General features: G+C 47.5%; 1 protein-coding gene across 3 annotated transcripts; it reads right to left on the bottom strand.

Moving 5' to 3' along the window:
• Positions 1–37: 37 nt before the first annotated feature.
• On the bottom strand, positions 38–20,778 carry SLC25A42 (solute carrier family 25 member 42). 3 transcript variants are annotated; one of them, XM_058859000.1, is made up of 8 exons: positions 13,453–13,641; positions 10,746–10,862; positions 9,282–9,393; positions 7,494–7,519; positions 6,367–6,533; positions 4,928–5,044; positions 4,430–4,581; positions 41–3,334 (listed from the first exon to the last, which is right to left on the bottom strand). In XM_058859000.1, exons 2-8 carry the CDS (start codon positions 10,821–10,823, stop codon positions 3,024–3,026), a joined length of 963 nt encoding a protein of 320 aa, XP_058714983.1. In that variant the 5' UTR covers positions 10,824–10,862; positions 13,453–13,641; the 3' UTR covers positions 41–3,023. The 3 variants fall into 3 exon arrangements, with proteins under 3 accessions (XP_058714984.1, XP_058714983.1, XP_058714982.1); XM_058858999.1 differs by lacking the exon at positions 13,453–13,641 and adding an exon at positions 20,705–20,778 and having other exon boundaries at positions 42–3,334; XM_058859001.1 differs by lacking the exon at positions 13,453–13,641 and having other exon boundaries at positions 38–3,334; positions 10,746–10,853.
• Positions 20,779–21,128: the final 350 nt, after the last annotated feature.

Here is a 21,128-nt window from a genome sequence, read left to right as displayed (position 1 = left end):
GGGAAAAAGAGGGGAAAAAGAGGGGAAAAAGGGGAAAAAAGGGGAAAAAAGGGGAAAAAAGGGGAAAAAAGGGGAAAAAAGGGGAAAAAAGGGGAAAAAAGGGGAAAAGGGGGGGAAAAGGGGGAAAATGGGGGAGAAAAAGGGGGAGAAAAGGAGGCAAAAGGGGAGAAAAGGGGGGGAAAAAGAGGGGAGAAAAAGGGGGGGAAGGGGGGAAAAAAGGGGGGAGAAAAGGAGGCAAAAAGGGGGAAAAAGGAGGAAAAAAGAGGGGAAAAAAGGGGGGCAAAAAGGGAGGGAAAGGGGGGAGAAAATGAGGCAAAAAAGGGGAAAAAAGAGAGGGGGAAAATGGGGGGAATCAGCCCCTCCAATGTATAAAGTGAAAATTCCAAACCATACGAGGAGCTCAAAACCAGCCCGTGGTGCCTGAAATTCCTGGAGTATCCAGGCTGTGAGGGGAAAAGGTGTTGGAGAACACTAAAAAGCTGCAATTTTGACGTTTTGGGTGCGTTTTTTTGGACCTGGTTTTCTCGAAGTGCCAGTGCGGGGCTCAAGGTGCAGGAAGAAGCAGGAGGAGGGAAGAGGGAAATAAAAACCAAAAAGCACAAATTTGGTGGTGATGTTTTAAGGGTCTGTGTGAAGGGTGAGTGGGAAATTAAATCTGAGAGGAGTAAAATGAAAAAATTAGGGAATTAGAGGAATGGGGAAAAAAAAAGGGGGGGAAATAAAGGAAAAACTCCTGTTTTGAGTTGTTTCCTTTCTCAGAGCTCTTCCTGGCCAGCACACCTCAGAAAAAGATCTGGAACGTGTCTGAATCCATGCAGGGAAGAAAAGGGAAGGGAACACTCTGTTTCCCAGTTTCTACATTCAAAAAAAAACCAAAAAAACCAAAAAAAAAAAGGGGAAAAAAAAAAAAGCTTTTTAAACCAACCCAAAGCAGCAACACGCTCTGAGAAACAAAAGCACCAAAACCATCACAGGCTGAATTCAAATTCTGCCCCTGGACAAACACCCAGCCTGCAAAACTTGTGGGAAAATTGGCTGAAATTCTGCTGAATTTAAATCAGGTGCAGCTGCTAATTAAGGAACAACTTTTCAGCACCCCCAGGCTCCTGGAATTCCTGTTTTTCCCAGCTGGGAGGGGACAGGGAAGGGAGAGGACACGGGGACAGAAGCACTGCTGGAAGTGCTGTGGGAATTCCTCCCTCTGGATCAGGACAAGAGCAGGATAATCGGCTTCTCCATTGGAGAAAAGAAATTGGGGGCTGAGTGAAGGGAAAGCAGAGCTGGGAGTTTTCCAGCAGCCCAAAAAAAACCCCAAAATGACCCAGAATTCGTGGCCATCACCCTCCAGGGCCTCCCAAAACCCCGGGGATCTTTAATTCCCAGGGAAATCAGGGAATGTGCCGCCCTGCTGGGCTCGGGGGCAGAATTCCTGAGGTCAAATCCCAGCTCCAGTCTGCCCCATCCCAGCCCTGGGAATAATTTGTGTGTCAACACTCCAGTGCCATTCCCACCTTCCCTGATTCCTAAGGAAATATTTGGCATCGGGAGCAGGTTCATGCTCCAAAGAAGTGCAAAGACAAAAAAAGAAAGGAGAAGGCTGCTCCTGCCCCCCTTGTGCAATTCCTTCCATTCCCGTTCATCCCATCCGGCTACAACAGCTAAAATACACAACAAGCAGGAAAGGACAGGTTTTAAGTTAAATTTTGGGGGTTTTTCCTCACATTATGGACTCTCTGGAAAGGGATTTTCCCACCTCGGTTTGTGCTGATTGCCAGAGGAGTCTGAAGTCTGCTCTGACCTCTGGATTTTAACAGAGGGATGGATCATCCACCAAAAAAAAAAAAAAAAATCTCCATTTCCCTGAAAAACTGATTTCAAAGAGGAACACTGAGAAGTTCTTGAGCACTCCTTGTCCAATTCCAGCTGGAAGCGATTGGCACTGTAGGGTCAACGCTGCGGTGCCCACAAGGACTCAATTCCAAGAGGAATTTTAGGGATAAAACAGCTGAGGGGATGAGTTTGTGAGCAGAGGTGACACCACCTACACAGCAGGTACCAAAAAGGACAAGCAGGAGATCCAGGAGCTGGGATCAGCTCCCAGGGACAGGTTTTTTTTGGGGACAGCCCCGGCTGCAGCAGGGTTTGTTCTCGGTGCACACAGCAGCCATAACACTGACCAAAACAAATGGGATTGTGAAGGATGTAACTCCTCTTTCCTCAGTGCATCCACACCCCTGGAAAACGCTGCATCTCTCCAGGGCAGGGCAGCACAGAAGGGAAACACGAACGCAGCTGGGAGCGGATCCAGTTTGGGAATCCAGGCACAGCCCTTGCTCAGCGACAACACACAGGGGAAAATTTCCTTTATGGAAGGGCTCAAAACTCCCCTCCTCTGCTGCCTCCAGTCTTTGGTAATCTCAGAGGGACGCCACAAACGAGGGTGGTTGATGCAGCTCAACCCAAAACCAAGGAAAATTCATGGAAAAACGGCAGGATTCCCAGCCAGAGAAAACATTCAGCTTTCGGAACAAGCGTAGTGTCCTGCTCTCACAGGAACCTGGAATTCCCTGCGGGCTACACTGGGATATTGCACTTGGCAGGCTGCAGGGAGCTGCAGATCTGCCACTTCCCACATCCAGGGGTTCATTCCCAACAGCTCCGAGCCCCCTCTTCCATCATCCACAGCTTCCATCTGCCCTCGGAGAGCCAGGTGAGGAGCCAGGAGCAGCACAGGTGGGGTGGGGAGGCTCCACTCCTGGGGGCAGAGTCCATCAGAAGGGTGAGGCAGCTGCTTGGGAGGACTCAGCTCTGCAGGGTCGGGAATTTTTCGCTTAGGGAACAGTTAGGCTTCCAAATTAAAAAGTGTGGGGGAAAAAAAAAAAAAAAAATAAAAAATCCAACAACAACGGGAAAAAAAAAAAACCAACAAACCAAAACCCAAACGGGCGAGTTCTCAGCTGCAGGAGCACGTGGGAGGCCAGGGAAGAACCAACTGCTCTTTCTACACGTTGGCCACCCAGCCACTACCTCTGCTGCAGCTTGCGGAGCAGGATCTGCGTCAGGTCGAAGGTGGTGAAGCTGATCCCCACGGCGATGGGGCCCTTCACCCAGTTCATGCTGAGCCCTTTGTAGAGCCCTCGCACCAGTCCCTCCTCCCTGACGATTTCCTGCATGGTGAGCAGGATGGAGCTGTAGGTGTGGCCCAGCACGCCGGCGGTCTGCATGCGGCGCCGCACCACGTCCAGCGGGTACGAGGCCGACTGCCCGATGAGGCCGGCGCACGCCCCGAACAGGAGCCGCTCCGGGGGCGAGGGCTGCGCCTTCCCGCTGTGCTCTGCGGGGGACACACAGGGGAAACTCCTTGGCACTGACACAGAATTCGAGGGGACAGGGTGAAGGGGCTCCCGAGGTTTTGTTGCTGAGGTTGCGCTCGTCGGTTCCCCACGGTTTGTTTCACCCCAGGTTGCACTCCCAAGGTTTTGCTCCCCAGGTTTTGCTCCCAAGGTTTTGTTCCCCAAGTTTTGCTCCCCAGATTTTGTTCCCAACGTTTTGTTCCCCAAGTTCTGCTCCTGAGGTTTTGTTCCCTAGGTTGCACTCCCAAAGTTTTGTTCCCCAGGTTTTGCTCCCCAGATTTTGTTCCCCAAGTTTTGTTCCCAAGGTTTCATTCCCCAAGCTTTGCTCCTGAGGTTTTTGTTCCCCAAGTTGCTCTCCCCAAGTTTTGCTCCCCTGAGTTTTGCTCCCAAGGTTTTGTTCCCCAAGTTTTGTTCCCAAGGTTTCGTTCCCCAAGTTTTGCTCCTGAGGTTTTGTTCCCCAGGTTGAACTCCCAAAGGTTTTGTTCCCCAGGTTGCTCTCCTGAGGTTTTGCTCCCCGGATTTTGTTCCCAAGGTTTTGTTCCCCAAGTTTTGCTCCTGAGGTTTTGTTCCCCAAGTTTTGCTCCTGAGGTTTTGTTCCCCAAGTTTTGCTCCTGAGGTTTTGTTCCCCAAGTTTTGCTCCCTAGGTTTTGTTCCTGAGGTTTTGTTCCCCAGGTTGCTCTCCTGAGGTTTTCCTCCCCGGATTTTGTTTCCCAAGTTTTGTTCCCCAGGTTGCTCTCCCAAGCAAAATCACTAGAAAAGGTCCCCAAAATCACTAGAAAAGGTGCCCAAATCACTAGAAAAGCTCCCACAAAACAAACCCCTGAGTGATGTCACATTTACTGACATACCACAGGTACAACTCCCGAGGTTTTCCTCCCCAGGTTGCTCTCCCCATGTTTTGCTCCCAGCTCAGCGCACAACCCAGTCCTTCCCCACGTGGAAATCCCACTTTTTCTCCTCCACAAGACAGGCACGGCATTCCCGCACTCCTGGTTCACACCCCGCAGACCCCAGAGCGCTCAGACCCCTCCATCCAAACACCTGCCCCAAAACCTCCAGCGTTTTCCCCGGTTTACCTGCGTGGACTTTCTTCAGCGTCTCGTAGGTGAAGAAGCTGAGGCCGGCGTAGGGAATGACGCCCAGGATGGTGGGTGTGAAGCCCCTGTACAAGGTTTTCAGCCCCTCCTCCCGGGAGATCCGGATGAAGACGTGGACAATGCTGCTGTACCTGGCGTGGGGACACGGGGAGAGCAGACCTGCGCTGGTCAGTGGCTGGGATGTTCCCAGCAGGGCTCCCTGATGGATTAACCCGTAATTAATTTGGCTCCCAGCTCATCAGGCAGCTCAGAGGGGATTTTAGCTCTCCCACAGCCCTGCTGTGCTGTCCTCTTGGGTTTTCCTGGATCCAGCTGGCTTCCTAAACCCATCTCCTCCCACATCCATGTCTCTGGACATTGAACCGCTGCTCAGACCCCAGGGATTTATTCCACCAAAGCAAGAAATGACCCAAAAAATGGCAATAGAGCCACGTGATCTTATAAAAACCCCAAAAAAGTTGTGCATGAGGCACTTACATCTCCTTGGGCGTGACAGCCATGCGGGCACGGACCATGTCCAGGGGGTAGGTGACCATGGCAGCCGTGGTGCCAGCCAGGGAGCCGGCAATGAAGCGAGGGAAAGGTGTCAGTGCCCTGAGGTGAGGTGAGAGGAGAGACCAAACGTCACCTGCAGCTGCAAATCCCACAGGGAAAATCCATGGGGAGAAGAGGCTCAGTGTCTGGAGAAGAGGCTCAGGGCTGGGCTGGAGCCTGCTGCTTCTCCTGCTCTTTGTTTTGCCTGCCCATTTTCCCAGTGCTGGGAATTGCTCTTTCCAGGTCCAGGCCATTTATTACTCATGTCTGGACATGACAGGGCTGTGTGCTCACAGAATCTGCCCTTCCCTCAGCACCTCAAACCCCACGTCAGGAGGGCTGGCACTCAGATCTGCCCCTCTGGAGCTTCCCCTCAAAGGCTCCACCTTGGAGCTTCCATCTTGGAGCTTCCCCCTCAGAGCTTTTGCCTCAGATTCCCCCTCAGGGCTTCCATCTTGGAGCTTCCATCTTGGAGCTTCCCCCCTCAGAGCTTTTGCCTCAAGGTTTCCCCCTCACAGCTTCTCCCTCACAGTTTCCCCCTTGGAACCTCCCCCTCAGAGATTCCCCCTCAGAGCTTCCTCTGCTTCCCCCTCAGAGCTTCCATCTTGGAGCTTCCCCATCAGAGCTTCTCCCTCACAGCTTTCCCCTCAGATATTCCCCCTTGGAGTTTCCCCCTCAGAACTTTCCCCTCAGAGTTTCCCCATCAGAGTTTCTCCCTCAGTTTCCCCCTCAAAGTTTCTCCCTCAGAGTTTTCCCCTCAGAGTTTTCCCCTCAGAGTTTCCCCCTCACAGTTTCCCCCCTCACAGTTTCCCCCCTCACAGTTTCCCCCTCACAGTTTCCCCCTCACGGTTTCTCCCTCACGGTTTCCCCCTCACGGTTTCCCCCTCACGGTTTCCCCCTCACGGTTTCTCCCTCACGGTTTCCCCCTCACGGTTTCCCCCTCACAGTTTCCCCCTCACAGTTTCCCCCTCACAGTTTCCCCCTCACAGTTTCCCCTCACAGTTTCCCCCTCACAGTTTCCCCCTCACAGTTTCCCCCTCACAGTTTCCCCCTCACAGTTTCCCCCCTCACAGTTTTCCCCCTCACAGTTTCCCCCTCACAGTTTCCCCCTCACAGTTTCCCCCTCACAGTTCCCCCCTCACAGTTCCCCCCTCACAGTTCCCCCCTCACAGTTCCTCCCTCACGGTTTCCCCCTCACGGTTTCTCCCTCACGGTTTCCCCCGTCACGGTTTCCCCCGTCACGGTTTTCCCCTCACAGTTTCCCCCCTCACAGTTTCCCCCTCACAGTTTCCCCCTCACAGTTTCCCCCTCACAGTTTCCCTGCTCCGGCCTCAGCTGGATCCAAGGATCCCAGCAGGATCCCGAGCCCCGCTGCCTCTTACTTTCCCTGGAATCCGTAGTAATTCCCCAGGATCTGCTTGTACTCCTCGTGGGCGCAGAACTGGATGGCGGCGTAGGGGATGACGCGGACCATGGTGGCAGAATTCCCTCTCCAGAGGCTCCAGAAGCCCTCGTTGAGGTAGGTGTGATAAATCAGCCTGTAGGCTTCCTGCGGGGATAAATCAGCCCGTGAGCTTCCTGTGGGGAACAGGGCAAGGGTCAGGGATAACGGGAATGCAGGGTGAGGATGTGACCCCACAGCTTAACCCTTCCCAATCCCCCTTCCCACAGGGGCTCCGTCACATCCCCGTGCTTTAAAATTCGGTTTGTGGAATAAATGGATGAATTTTTTTCAAGTTAATTAAAGAAAAATATCAAAACTGCACTGTTCTCTGATTTTTCAGAGTGTTTCCATGCCCGGATCCCAGGTTAATTCCAGAATCCAGCGAGGAGAGAGCGAAGTTCTGCACAAGAGCAAGTCAAGGACAAGGAAGGGTTTTTATATCCCAGCCTGCCTCATTTTCCCTCTCAGGGAAGGCACAATTTGCACAAAACCCCTTCCCAAACCCAAATTCATCTCCTCGGGGCCAGGCAGGAAGATTTGGATCATGCACACCAGGGCACGGCAAGCATGGAAAAGCTGGAATGCACGGGGAAAAAGAACTCAGAAATCCACAGGAGGGATCAGATGCCAGATTTAATTCCCTATAAACGCTGCAACAACTCCTGTGTGCTTGGGGGAAGGAAAGGAGCACTAGAAATGGTCCCAAAATCAGAAGGAAAGGTCCCAAAATCACAAGGAATGGTCCCAAAATCACTACAAAACGTCCCAAATCACTAGAAGAGGTCCCCAAATCACCAGGAAAGATCCCAAATCCACTAAAAAAGGTCCCAAAACCCAAAGCCCTGAGTGATGTCACACTTATTGTCACATCACAGGTACAGCCTGGAGTTTGAATCCTCCCAGCAATCACTATCCTAATTAATCCCATAATTAACAACACCATTCCCAGCCTTTCCCTCTACGTTTTCATGGAATGCTGCTGATAAATCCCAAAAAAAGTGAAATAAAGGCCAACAAAAGAAAAATCAAACACTTCAGGGCAACAGCAGACAGACATCACCTCACCTTGGCAGAAAATCTTTTTGAAGACACTAAAAATAAAAAGAAAAAAGAAAAAAGATTAGGGCTTGCAAGACATAAAAATAAATATTTGATCCATGAATCCCTAAATAAGGGATAAATAAACAGGTGTTTTGGCCAAAGGGATAAAAATAGAAGGAAAATAATGAATGAAAGAGGAAACAGAGATTCTTTGTCTTGTAAATGCTCCCATAATTTAGCACAAAAGTCCATTTTTTTCCTCCACTGCCTGTTAGGAAAATTCAGTTTGCGTGGAATAAATGAATAAATAAAAACAATTAATTAAAGAAAAAACATCAAAACTGCACCGTTCACTTATTTTTCAGAGAATTTCCATGCCCAGATCCCAGCCTAATTCCAGAATCCAGCGAGGAGAGAGCGAAGCTCCACGCAAGAGCGGCTCCATCCGAGCAGAACTCAAATGAACTCCCTGATTTTTTATTCTTTTTCTTTTTTTCCCTTGCATCCATCCAAAGTGACAGCACCTCCTTATCCGTGGAATCCACGAGGCGGGATTTGGGAAGCGGGATTTGTTTGGCAGCTCTGCCAAAAGGGATGGAAAAGCCTGGAAACCTTTTTTTAATGAAACGTGGCTCCAATTAAGGGGCTGCTGCAGCTCCTTCCTCGCTCATCTGAGACTTTGGGAGCCTCTGGAGTGTATCCAACAATTCCATGCAAATCCACTTTTCCCCACTGCTGCTCCTCTGTGCAATTCCAATGCTTTTGTTTTGGGTTTTTTTGGGTTTTTTTTTTTTGGTTTTTGGGTTTTTTTTAAGGAATAAAACACCTCGATAAACAGAGATGGGTTATCAAGGTGGTTTTGCTCCTTTCAGAAGGTTTTTCTCCCTCTGCCACGGGGAAATTTATTGAGTTGTGGGATGGTTTGGGCTGGGAAAGCTCATCCAGTTCCACTTTCCACCATCCCAAGCCTCATTCCTCAGTTTCTAACTCATCACTTTGATGATCCAAAGGTGTTTTCAAATAAAACCCCTTAGGACAGAAAGAGCCTAAAATAATCCATCAGATCCCAAGAAATTGCTGCAATTGGAACATTTTAATCCCATTCCTTTCCAGCCACTGAGATGGGCTGAACCACACAGGGATTTTTAGGAATGTGGCCTGTCCAAATTCCAGGTGATTCCCTGGGTCAGTTGCTGGCTCTGTGCCTTCCCTCTCATCCCTGCTCCTGATATTTCCACCCTGGAATGAACCTGGCTGTGCGTTTTTGGTGGGAAAACCCAAAAATTCAGCTCCCAGGGGCCTCCCTGGTGGATATCCCAGCAATCCCAGAGCTCCTTGCTCTGCCCAGAATGAAAATCACGTGAGTAAAAATCAGTTCCAAATTAAATGTCAGCCAGGGATTAGATTGAGCCCAATTCAGTTAATCTGGGACGTCACCAGATTTAAAATTCTTGGCTTTCCCAAACATCCACTGAATTAAAGGGCCTGTGCTGTTCCCTTTGGGATAATTGCAGGAATTGCATTGCAACAGATCCCAAAATCCCCAAATCTTGCTAAATTCTCTATTCCAGGCAGAGGAATTTCATGTTCTGCCACAATTCAGGGGTGCAGCAGCTCCAGTGCCTCCTGCCTGCCAGTTTGGGGAGACTTGACACAATTTGGGCATCCAGCCTTCAGCAGGGAACTCCCACAGCCCAATTCCCTCTTCCCAGAGTCTCCACATCTCCTGGAAAAGGAGCTGGATGAGCAGACTGCAAGCTCAAAGGGCTGAAAGCTTCAAAAAAAAATTTGGGGAAAGCCCACAGGACTCACCTTGGAACATGATTTTTGTCCTGTCCAGAGGAGCCACTGCAGTTTTAGCCACAGCCCCAGCCAGTGCCCCAGATATCAGGGAGTTCAGCACTTTCTTCTTCTCCTGGTTATCCTGGGAAAAAAAAAAAGCATTGGATAGTGGGGGGGAAAAAACAAATCAATCCCACAAGGAATAACATTGCACTTTTTCTGCAGAAATTCACCCCAGGGCCAAGATTTGGGTCAAAATGTTTCATTAAATTTCCAGCACAGTGAATTCTGCAAGGCAAAATTCCAAGAATTCCTCTTGCATGTGGCTGCTTTCCCCCTCTTTTTTCTCCTTCTTCTCCCTCCCCATGATTTAGCCATGGGCAGAAAGGGAAGTTTCTGGAAAAGAAGCACCCAAGCCCCATTCCCACATCATTCCCAAGCTCCTGAGGATGAATCCAGGCAGTTTTCCCCCTCTGGTGGGTGGAACGAGAGGGATTTTGCTCTTGGCATTCCTGCCACAGCTCAGATTTATAAAATCAGCATTTTTCTCCCACAGAGAGCCAAAAAAACAAAACAAAACAAAAAAAGCCACAAAATCCAAGCCCCGTGGAGGTTCTGAAGTGAGAACAAGCCCAGGCTTGATGTGTGAACTTTTGACACTTTATGGATGAGAGGAGCTCACATTTCCCTTGTTTCCAGGACGTTTCCCAAGCCCAGAGTTAATGTTTATGACCCAAAACCCCTGGATCAGCTCAATTCCCGTTCCCAAGCCGTGCCTGGGTGCGAGGGCAGTGGAGCAAAGGTGACTTCAAGCCTGGATTTGGGCTAAAGCACAGCAAAGTTCCTTTCTCCAGGGATTCCAACCAGCCCAGGAAAGCCTGGATTGGTGGCCCTGGCACAACCCTGGGTTGGGAATGTCTGGATCCCCTGGGAGGGACACATTCCATGGATCATGGAAATGCTGGAGGCTTTTGGGAGTCCAGAGATCAAATCCCAGACTGGTTTGGGTTGGAAGGATCTTAAAATTCATCCCATTCCATGGGCAGGGACATCTTCCAGCATCCCAGGCTACTCCAACCTGGCCTTGGACACTTCCAGGGATCCAGGGGCAGCCACAGCTGCTCTGGGAATTCCATCCCAGCCCCTCTCCACCTTCCCAATATCCCACCCAAATTCCCCTGTTCCAGTTTGAAGCCATTCCCCGTGTCCTGTCCCTCCATCCCTCATCCCAAATCTCTCTCTGTGTTTCTTGTGGCTCCCTCAGGCACTGCAAAGTCACAATTAGGTGACCCTGGAGCCTTTCCAGGCTGGACAATCCCAATTTTCCCAGCTTCTCCATCCCTCTGATCATCCTGGAGCCTCCTCTGGACTCGCCCCAACATCTCCACGTCCTTCCAGTGCTGGGTGCAGAATTCCAGGTGGGATCCCAGCTGAGCAGGGCAGAATTCCCTCCCTGGAGCCGCTCTGGATTCCCAGCCCAGCTCCTGCTCTCACCTCTGCCGGAATTCGGGCCGTGACGGGCTCCACATCCCTCTGGAATTCCACTGGACCTTCTCTCACACCATTACCCATACCAGTCACACTTCCACGGGGGCAGGAGAGCTACAGCTCCTAAACACAACCCAAAAAACAAAGGAGAAACGTCAAAAGTGGGAAATATCCCAGTGATAAAGTGCAGGGAAGTGCCATTTTCAGCTGGAAAACCCTCTCCCAATTCCCAGGAAAAGGGCATTTCCAGATTCCTGGTGCCATTTCCTTCCTTTGAGGTGTAAATGGATTTAAATGGATTTTTTGGGGGGGTTAAGATGAAAACTGTGCCCTTCTCACCTCACAAAGAACTCAGCTGCAGTAACACCAAAATATCCATAATTTCCAGGGAAAAGGAGCAGATCCTGCCCTCTCCCAGCGAGGATTTTGGGATTGGAGGATTTTGGCTATTTGGGATTGCTGAGCAACGAGATACCGGAGAAAGAAGGTGGAAATTCAAAACCCTATGGAAAAGGGGGGGAAAAAATAGTCCCAGGAATGAGTCCCCAAGGCCAGCCACGAGCCAGTGGGGGTTATTTTTGGGAAGAGAGGGATCCAGTGCCTCACACGTGCCACAAAGGCCACTCTGGGATTTATTCTGGTGCCTTTCAGGACTCCCTTTCCTCCCAGGGCGGTTTGCACAGGATTTTCCTGCTCTGAGATGTCCCAAACCCACCCTCTGAGAGGAAAGGTCAGCCTGACCTTGGTTGCAGAGTGTGGATGAAGAAATAATTCTGTTGAAATGGAATAATGATTTGTTTTTTAGCTCTGACTTTCTGATATTTCTGCTTTTTCAGCCTGAAAAGAAATATTTTTCAGAATATTTTCAGGAATGTTCAGGACTGGAATTGTGAAAACCCTGAGGTGGCTCAGGGAGGTGGCCCTGGAGCTGCTCACAGAGGGGCTTTGCAAAGACAAAAAAATCACTTTTTTAAGCCACAAAGCTGCTCCAACAGCCTCACTCCAGAAGGTTAAACCTTTCAAGGAATGTTTTATTAGGAAATGAGAATTCCTGAGTTCAGTTCCCTCCTGCTCCCTCTGATGCCTGCGAAACCTCGGGCACAACGTTCCGCTCACGTGGAAAAATAAAATAAAATAAAATAAAAAATAAAATAAAATAAATAATAATTTCCAGCTTTTTTCTTCCCCTTTTTTAAACAATCTCAGGTACTTTTATGCTTGTCAGCACCTTTCAGACTTGCTGAGCTGCTTTTTTTTCCCCTCATAAATTAACAGCAGCCCTCATTTCCCAAGCCTGGCTGGCTGCAGGTTTCAAAAACACAAAAGCGGAGACGGCTCAGCCTCGGCTGAACTCGGGCGTGACCAATTTGGGATGGAGGAGCCTCATCCTCGCTCCAGAGGGGCAAAAACACACCTGGAAACCTTGGATCATCCCAGAATTAAAGATGGGATGGGCTGGGAAGGACTTTTAGGATCAACTTGAAGCCTTGGATCATCCCAGAATTAAAGATGAATTGAGAAGGACTTTTATGATCACCTGGAAACCTTGGATCATCCCAGAATTAAAAATGGGTTGGGAAGGACTTTTAGGATCACCTGGATCATCCCAGAATTAAAGATGGGATGGGCTGGGAAGGACTTTCAGGATCACCTGGATCATCCCAAAATTAAAGATGGGATGGGTTGGGAAGGACTTTTAGGATCACCTGGATCATCCCAAAATTAAAGATGGGATGGGTTGGGAAGGGCTTTTAGGATCACCTGGATCATCCCAGAATTAAAAATGGGTTGGGAAGGACTTTTAGGATCAACTTGAAGCCTTGGATCATTCCAGAATTAAAGATGAATTGAGAAGGACTTTTATGATCACCTGGAAACCTTGGATCATCCCAGAATTAAAGATGGATTGGGAAGGACTTTTAGGATCACCTGGATCATCCCAGAATTAAAGACGGGATGGGAAGGACTTTTAGGATCAACTTGAAGCCTTGGATCATCCCAAAATTAAAGATGGGATGGGTTGGGAAGGACTTTTAGGATCATCTGGATCATCCCAGAATTAAAGATGGGATGGGATGGGATGGGATGGGATGGGATGGGATGGGATGGGATGGGATGGGATGGGATGGGATGGGATGGGATGGGATGGGATGGGATGGGATGGGATGGGATGGGATGGGATGGGATGGGATGGACTTTCAGGATCACCTGGATCATCCCAGAATTAAAGATGGGATGGGATGGGAAGGACTTTTAGGATCATCTCATCCCACCCCACACCTTCCACCACCTCCTGCTGCTCCAGGCCGGCCTTGGGCGCTTCCAGGGCTCCTCTGGGAATTCCATGGCCCCCAAAATTCCTTCACACAGCCGGGAATTCCTTCCCAAGATCCCACCCACATTCCCCTTTCCCAGTCTGAAGCCATCCCCCTTTTCCAGGCCCTTGGAAATTGCCTCCCTCCACCTTTTTTGTCGTCCCCCTCAGGGTCACCCCAAAGCTCCTCCTTCCTTCCCAGAACTTTGGGAAAACACAAATCCAGCAATTCCCAAATTCCTGAGGGTGTTTTGGGAGCCTGGGGAGGGCTGACTCCAGGTTTTAATGGGATATAACACCTGACACAACCGGAAAGTTCCCTCACGTCAGAGCAAAAACTCCCACAAGCATCGAGAGCGGAGCCGATCCCTAATTATTCTAATTATTATTTCTAATGACCTGCAGTCATTTCCTTCCCTTCTCATCCCTCCTTATCTCACAGGCCTGGAAAATACCATTGTGAAATTCCCTTTTTTCTTCCAAAGTGTGAAGGAAATCACAGGTGGGGATATTATCCCTGCCCTGCCTGCAATAAAGGAATGTAGGTCACAATATCAGATTTATCTCTGCCAAAAATAACTCTCCTTCCTCCCCCCCCACCACCATGAAAAATAGAAATTGTGCTAAAGGGCTTAGGAATGCAAAATGCAACTTTCTTTTAAATATATAAATATAAAAATATAAATATAAAAATAAATATATAGATAAAAATATATAAAAATTAATTATATATTAAAATATATTAATATATAATATGAATATATAATGTTATATTAATATTATATATTAAATATATATTAATTATATATATAAATATATATTAACTTAAAATAGAAAATAATGTAGTATGTCATATATATAGATATACAAAATATATATTATACATAATTAAGTCTATAATTATATATATGATTATATATATGTCTATTATATATATATCTATAATTATTTATATGATTATATATATATGTCTATTTTATATATATATATATAATTATATATAATTATACATAATCTAAATATAACAATATAAAAGAGAGGCCTGAAAGGAAATTTGCCAAATTAAAGTGATTATTAAGTTATTAAATTATTTATATATAGTTTATATATAAAGTATATATATAAATATAAAAATATAATATATAAAAAATAAAAAATAAATATATATATAGTATATATAAAAATATAAAAAATATATTTTATATATAAATATATAAAAATATATATAGTGTATATACATAAATATATATACAAATATATATATAGTATATATATAAAAATATATACTATTTTATATTAAGTTATTAAGGCTGGACTTATTTTTTGCATAAAGATGAGATCTATTTACCCCACAATATTCCTTTTTATCCTGTTTAGACACATTCCTTATTTATTTTTAGTGCCCACTGCCCAGAGCCTACAAACACCTGTTTATACACTCAATTTTACACATCAAACCTGCCCTCAACACGCAGAATGCAAAAATAGCATTCATTTATTTATTATTTTTGTTCCCTTTTGCTGGCCTCAAAGCTGGATTTTATTTTGGATTCGGGCTGGATTCTGATGTCAGTGGGTTGTTTTGACCAATAATTCACATTGGAACCACAAAAAACAAAATTTATCTTAAAATCCAGCTTGAATTTCAAGTTCTGGTGTCAATTTGCAGTTAAAAACCAGCCATTATTTTGTATCTACATCAACCTGACTCAATTATTAAACAACCCAGCAAAAGCCACGTGGAGCAGCTGGATATTTTTGTTAAATCCCTGTATTTTGGATCTGTCCCCACACAGTCATTCCATTTGTGTTTACAAAGCCAGGAAAAAAAAAAAATAAAAATAAATAAAAAAACCCTCCACAAACTGGGGATTAAATGTGGTTTTTGTTTTTTTTTTTTTTCCTAACCCACTGCTGGGTTATTTTTATAGGAGTTACACAAGTCCCTGTCACACATCTGGATCCGGAAAAACAAATCATTCCCTGAGGAATAAAGAGGGAAAATCACTGGAAAAGGAGATTTTGGGAGTTAAGGGTCGATGAGTAACAGACTCTGTGGGGTTTTTTTACACCAAAATTCAGGAGTATTTATTGAAAGAACAAAAAAATTTACTCCACACTCAGATCCAGAATTAAAGTCAGCCACGGGTTAAAGATTATTCCCCAAATTGGGAAAATTGGGAAACTCCCTCTTTGGAATATCTGAAATGATTTTAAAATTATTTATTGCTCAGCAGAAGGGCCAATGAGTTTCAGAGAGCAGCATCTCAAATGAAGAAATAAACCCAAATTGGGGTAGAAATAATTAAAAATGAAATGAAATTAAAAGAATTAAAAATGGTGCTGAAGGTTTGGGGATTAGCCAGCAATTCCACAAATCCAAGTTTTAAACTTCATGGAAAAGTTTGGCTTCACAACCTGCCCAAAATTCCTATTTTCTGTATTTTTCCCAGCTCAGATCAACAGCAAACTCCAGCAGGAAGAAGAGGCTTGAAATATGAGAAAAAGGGAGGGATTTGAGGTTTTTTAAGGTTTTTCCAACCCAAACCATGGCAGGATTCTGGGAATGGGGGCTGGAGCCAGGCTCTGCTCCCAGGGATGGGACAGGAGCAGAGGGAACAGCCTCACCTTGTGCCAGGGGAGGTTTAAATCAGATTTTTAGGGTGAATTCCTTCCTGGAAAAGCTTGGCTGGAACCCCCATCCCTGGAGGGATTTAACAGCACTGTGGATGTGGAATTTGGGGATCTGAATCCTAAAAATTAGGACTTGATCCCAATTCTGCTCTCTCTAAAACTGTGTGATTCCTAAATAAATGTGAATTTCAGCCTGTCCCGAATCTCTGAAAGATTTCTCTTGCAGAAAGATTTGTCCCAGCAGGGACAGACAAACTGCAAAGCAAACAATCCCCTATTTGCTGAGAAATATTTGCTTTTTCCCCCTGGAAAACCCCAGGAGCACGGGAATGGCAAAGCCATTGATGCCCCAAAAAAATTCGGTGTGGTCGAAAAATAAACAGGAGGAATTTAATCTGAGGAGAGAAAAGACAGAGAGGGGAAACTTAAAAGGACTTTTCAATTCAATAATTCAAAAATTCGATTTAATAATTGGGAATAACAACAAACAAATCCCACACTCAGCTCACTGAACACAGGCGTGGATGGAGCCACAATTCCCATTTAATTTACTTAAATCCCCTTTCACAACTCTCATTTTTTTGGGGTTTTTATTTGGATTTGATTATGTCATTAACGCCACTAATGAAATCACAGGATGAAATTAGGAAGGAACAAAACCCTGCAGGAATTTTCACACCTTTCCCTGCAGCAGGGGAAGTTGCTCAATTAAATTTCCCTCGATATTTATCTGAGACTGCTGCAAAAACAGCCGGGAAAATCATGGAAAATCATGGAAAATCATGGAAAATCATGGAAAAAAAAAGGGTTGGAATGCTGGGAATGGGATGGACTCTCCCCTTGGGGTCCAGCTCTGCCTTCCAGTCTGATTAAGCTGTTAAAAATCAACCCTGAAACATCAGCTGGGAACAGCTCAGGGATCCTCTGCCCTCCAAGAACAGGCAGAAACATTTTTTTGCCAATAAAAATCACTAAATTACAATATCTGGAAGAGCTTAATTTTTATAAGTTTAAAATTTTTATAAGTTTAAAAATTTTGAAGCTTAAAATTTTTATAATTTTAAAATTTTTGAAGTTTAAAATAATTTTTGAAGCTTATAATATTTTTAATTTTAAAATTTTTGAAGCTTAAAATTTTTGAAGCTTACAGTTTTTGAAGCTTACAGTTTTTGAAGCTTACACTTTTTGAAGCTTACACTTTTTGAAGCTTACAGTTTTTATAATTTTAAAATTTTTGAAGCTTATAATTCTTATAAGTTTAAAATTATTGAAGCTTAAAATTTTTATAAGTTTAAAATTTTTGAAGCCTAAAATTTTTATGTTCACTTTTTTAATGTCACTTCATTTTTTTTCTTATGTTAGTTCAATTTTTTCATGCTAGTTCAATTTGAGTCAGTTCATTGTTTTAAGTCAGCTCATTTTTAAAAAGTTTTGAAGTCGGTTCAACTTTTTTAAAGTGAGTTCAACACTTTTAGAGTCAGTTCAACACTTTTAAATTCCATTTTTTAGGTGTACTTTGCTCTGAAGCACAATTAAAAGCTGCTCCTGCCCCCTTCCCTGGCACAACTCAGCCCTCCCAATAAAACTGAATAAAAACTTTAATTCCTGGCCTGGTTTTGGAGGTTCTGCCCTAAAACTGAGGCCACTGGGAAATGGTTGAGCTGAAGCTCCCAGAGGCAGCCGATTATTCTGATTATTCTGATTATTCCAAGGGAGATGGGAAGGAGCAGAGGGAATCCTGGCAAGGGAAAACAGAGAGATTATTCTGATTATTCCGATTATTCTGATTATTCCAAGGGAGATGGGAAGGAGCTGAGGGAATCCTGGCAAGGGAAAACAGAGCTGAGTTTTTCAGCCACAAACTGAAGAGCAGCTCTTATCTGCAAGCAGCTTTATCTCAGGGAGGCCACAGCTCCTCGGGCAGGGAACAATCCCTTTCCTTTTCCAAGAAAACAAAAAACCCACCCTGCAACCCCTCCCTGAGCTCCAAAAAGTTTTGTTTTGTTTTGTTTTTTTCCTCCAAAGAAGCGGTAAAATATTATCAAATCGTGCTTTTCCCATGCTGTGCTGAGCTGGATGTCACCAAAGCCACACAAAGGGACAAATCCCAGCACAGGGGGGTTTTTAAAATGGGATTATTTGGAATATAAGCAGCCCTCAGTCCACACAACTTTGCCAGGAGCTACTTCAGCACATAATGAGTGACTACAAGAACGGCTCTGAACTCCCCCAGCAGTTTCAAATCGCCTCTAAAAAACACACACAAAAAAAAAAAATAAATTGAAAGGGAAAGAGGAATTCAAAGCTTCCATGGTGAAGCAGAAGGAGCCCACAAGTGTGCCAAGGAAATGCCATTTCCTCAGGGAAGCGTTTTCCACCCTGCCCCCTGCTCCCTCTGCACTAATTCTGGTGGGATTTGGAGTTCACCATCACCTCTGCTCGGCCACAGCGCTGCACATTTCGGCTCAATTTGATTATTTTCTGGAAAATCAGGCCTCACAGAAGCCAGAGCTTCATCTCTGACTGTGCAGCAACAACAAAAAAGGGGATTTAAAGCACAACTAAAGCAAAGAACTCCTCCAAGCTTCATTTATTTGGTGACCTTGAGGGAGCTGTTTGCATTGCAGCTCACCTTTCCACTCAAGGCTGAACAAAATACCCTTTTCCAAGGATTTCCTTTACCAGGAATCCTCCTGGATCACCTGGAAAACCCAGGTGAAGAATCAGTATTGTTTTCACACAAACCCGAGTAAATCTTCTGAGCAGCAGCAGCGAAGTGACTCAAAAAAATAAAATTACTTCTGGTTCCTGCGGGTGGTTTTGTTTTATTTTTTTTCTTTCTTTTCTGACAGCAAACCTGTCTGACCTGTACCGAGCCCATCACACACTCAGGGCTGTGGTTTGAGTTTTGTGCCACCTCCTAAAGCCAAGTTTGACACACCAAAAACACCTGGAGCCCGTGGCAAGGCAGGGCAGCAGCTGCAGGTCAAGCAAAGGGAAATTCTTGCAGCTCCTGGGGTTGCCAAATTCCCTTGTCTGGAGCAGCCAGAGGATTCCTGCTGAAATCCAACACCCAGGACAGCCCTAGTCCCCGCCTTTCCTCAGCATTTGTGGTCCTAAACAATCCTTGGGGCTTGCAAGGGGACACAAAAATAAATTGAATATCTGCAGCTCTGTGAAGATGCTCAGAGGGAGCTGGGATCCAAATTTTGGAAGACCAAAACCTGGTGTTTCAGCCACGGTTATTTTTAAATCCCTTCAGCCACAGGTTGTTGGGGTGATTAAACCAACCCTTATTGTAGCCTCTCTTTCCTCAATGTTTCTTCTCCTCTGCTCCAATCTGGAGTCGCTTAAAAACCCAGGATGTTTTCGAAACACTCCAAAAATCCACCTAAACCACAGAAAAAAACAGGGGAGGAGCAGCCAAACCTCCACACACATCTCTGCTCTAAATGTGATGCAGGAGAACCACAAAGTGACAGCAGCTTCCAAACCATCAGCCAGAAGGAAAAAACACCATCCAGACACACAAAAAAGGGGGAAAAAATTCCATCAACAGGCACAAAAACACATCCCTGACACCTCCAGCCCTGAGGGGAGCCTGGGTTTAAGGGCAGCAGCACCAAGTGCTGGGCTGGAAAAGCCAATTCCACCTCCACACACAGCTCTGATTGACCCTGCACGGGCATTTCCAGCATTTTCCATCTGTCTTTGCACCTTACAACTCCAAAGAGGCTCCATCCATTCCCACTTTCGAAGGCGAAGTAGGGAATTCAGCCCAGCTCTGCGAGTTTTTGGTTCTGCTGAGGTGGGAGAGATCTGTGTCCAACACCTCCTGTGCCCCCTGGGATCTGTCCTTCAGCACAAAAACATCATTTCCCCCCATTTTCAGCCTCTCAGAGATGGAAATAAATAAGACAAAAATGGTATTTTGCGCCTGGAGCCGCGTGTTTGGCTGAGCCCAGCTGGGATGGGGATGGGAGCAGGGACACAGGGGATGGCAGGGCAGGAAAAGGGCACCGGGACAGGCTGGAAAGGTGGGAGCAGGGCAGGGTGGAAAGTGTGGGAAACAGGGAAAACAGCGCCTGGAAAGGCAGGGAAAACAGGCAGGGGGGGAGGGAAGGAAACAGGGAGAACAGGGAGGTGAAGCAGGAGGGGAAGGGAGGGGAAAAGGAGCAGGGAAAAGGAAAAGGAGCAGGGAAAAGGAAGAGGAGCAGGGAGAAGGAAAAGGAGCAGGGAAAAGGAGCAGGGAAAAGGAAGAGGAGCAGGGAAAAGGAAAAGGAGCAGGGAAAAGGAAAAGGAGCAGGGAAAAGGAAAAGGAGCAGGGAAAAGGAAAAGGAGCAGGGAAAAGGAGCAGGGAAAAGGAAGAGGAGCAGGGGAAAAGGAAAAGGAGCAGGGAAAAGGAAAAGGAGCAGGGAAAAGGAAAAGGAGCAGGGAAAAGGAAAAGGAGCAGGGAAAAGGAGCAGGGAAAAGGAAGAGGAGCAGGGAAAAGGAAAAGGAGCAGGGAAAAGGAAAAGGAGCAGGGAAAAGGAAAAGGAGTAGGGAAAAGGAAAAGGAGCAGAGAGAAGGAAAAGGAGCAGAGAGAAGGAAAAGGAGCAGGGAAAAGGAGCAGGGAAAAGGAAAAGGAGCAGGGAAAGGAGCAGGGCAGCAGGCAGGGCAGGAGGGAGCGCAGCCCTCACGCCGCCCTCACGCAGCCCGGGCACTGAGGGCCGGGCCTCCCGCTCGGTGCCGCAGCCCGGGGCCAACACAGCCAAGGCCGGCTCCGCTCCCCCTCCGCTCAGCCCGGCCCCGGATCCCGCCGCTCCCCCGCACTCCCGAGCGCACCGGGGCGGCCGCGCCACAGCTCCGGGGCGGGCCCGGGGTGACCCCGCGTGAGGCCGCGGCAATGTCACCCGGAGCCTCACGCCGCCACAACGCGCGCGGCCGTGCGAGCCTCGGGAACCGGGACACGGCGCTGGGGCTGCGGGGCCGCGTCAGCGCCCGCGGCGGGGCCGCTCCGGGCCGGTCCCGCACTCACCGGCTCCGCTGCGCGTCCGCCCCGGCCGCGTCCGCCGCCGCCAGGCCGCCCCCGCTGCGCCGCGGGAGGCGGGGCCAGCCCTGAGGCGCGGCCAATCGGCGCGGCGGGGGCAGAACCGTGCGCGTGGATTGGCTGCGCGGCGACGATTGACAAGAGAGGTGACCAATGGGGTGAGGGAGGGGGCGCGGCAAGAGGCGAGGGGCGGGGCTCCGGTAGCGGAGCGGGGCGGGCGGCAGCGCTCGGTGCGGGGCGGAGAGTGCGGCCGGGCCCGGCGGGGACTGACCGGGGAGCCCGAACGGGGACCCGAACGGGGAGCCGAACGGCCCCGACCGGGGAGCCTGACCGGCCCGACCGGGGAGCCCGAACGGCCCGAACGGGGAGCCCGACCGGGAGCCCGACCGGCCCGACCGGAGACCCGAACAGC

This window comes from Poecile atricapillus, chromosome 28, assembly GCF_030490865.1.
Source record: "Poecile atricapillus isolate bPoeAtr1 chromosome 28, bPoeAtr1.hap1, whole genome shotgun sequence".
NCBI classification, from domain to species: Eukaryota; Metazoa; Chordata; class Aves; order Passeriformes; family Paridae; genus Poecile; species Poecile atricapillus.
The sequence above is the reverse complement of the archived record's forward strand: the minus strand, read 5'-3'. Positions and strand labels throughout refer to the sequence as shown.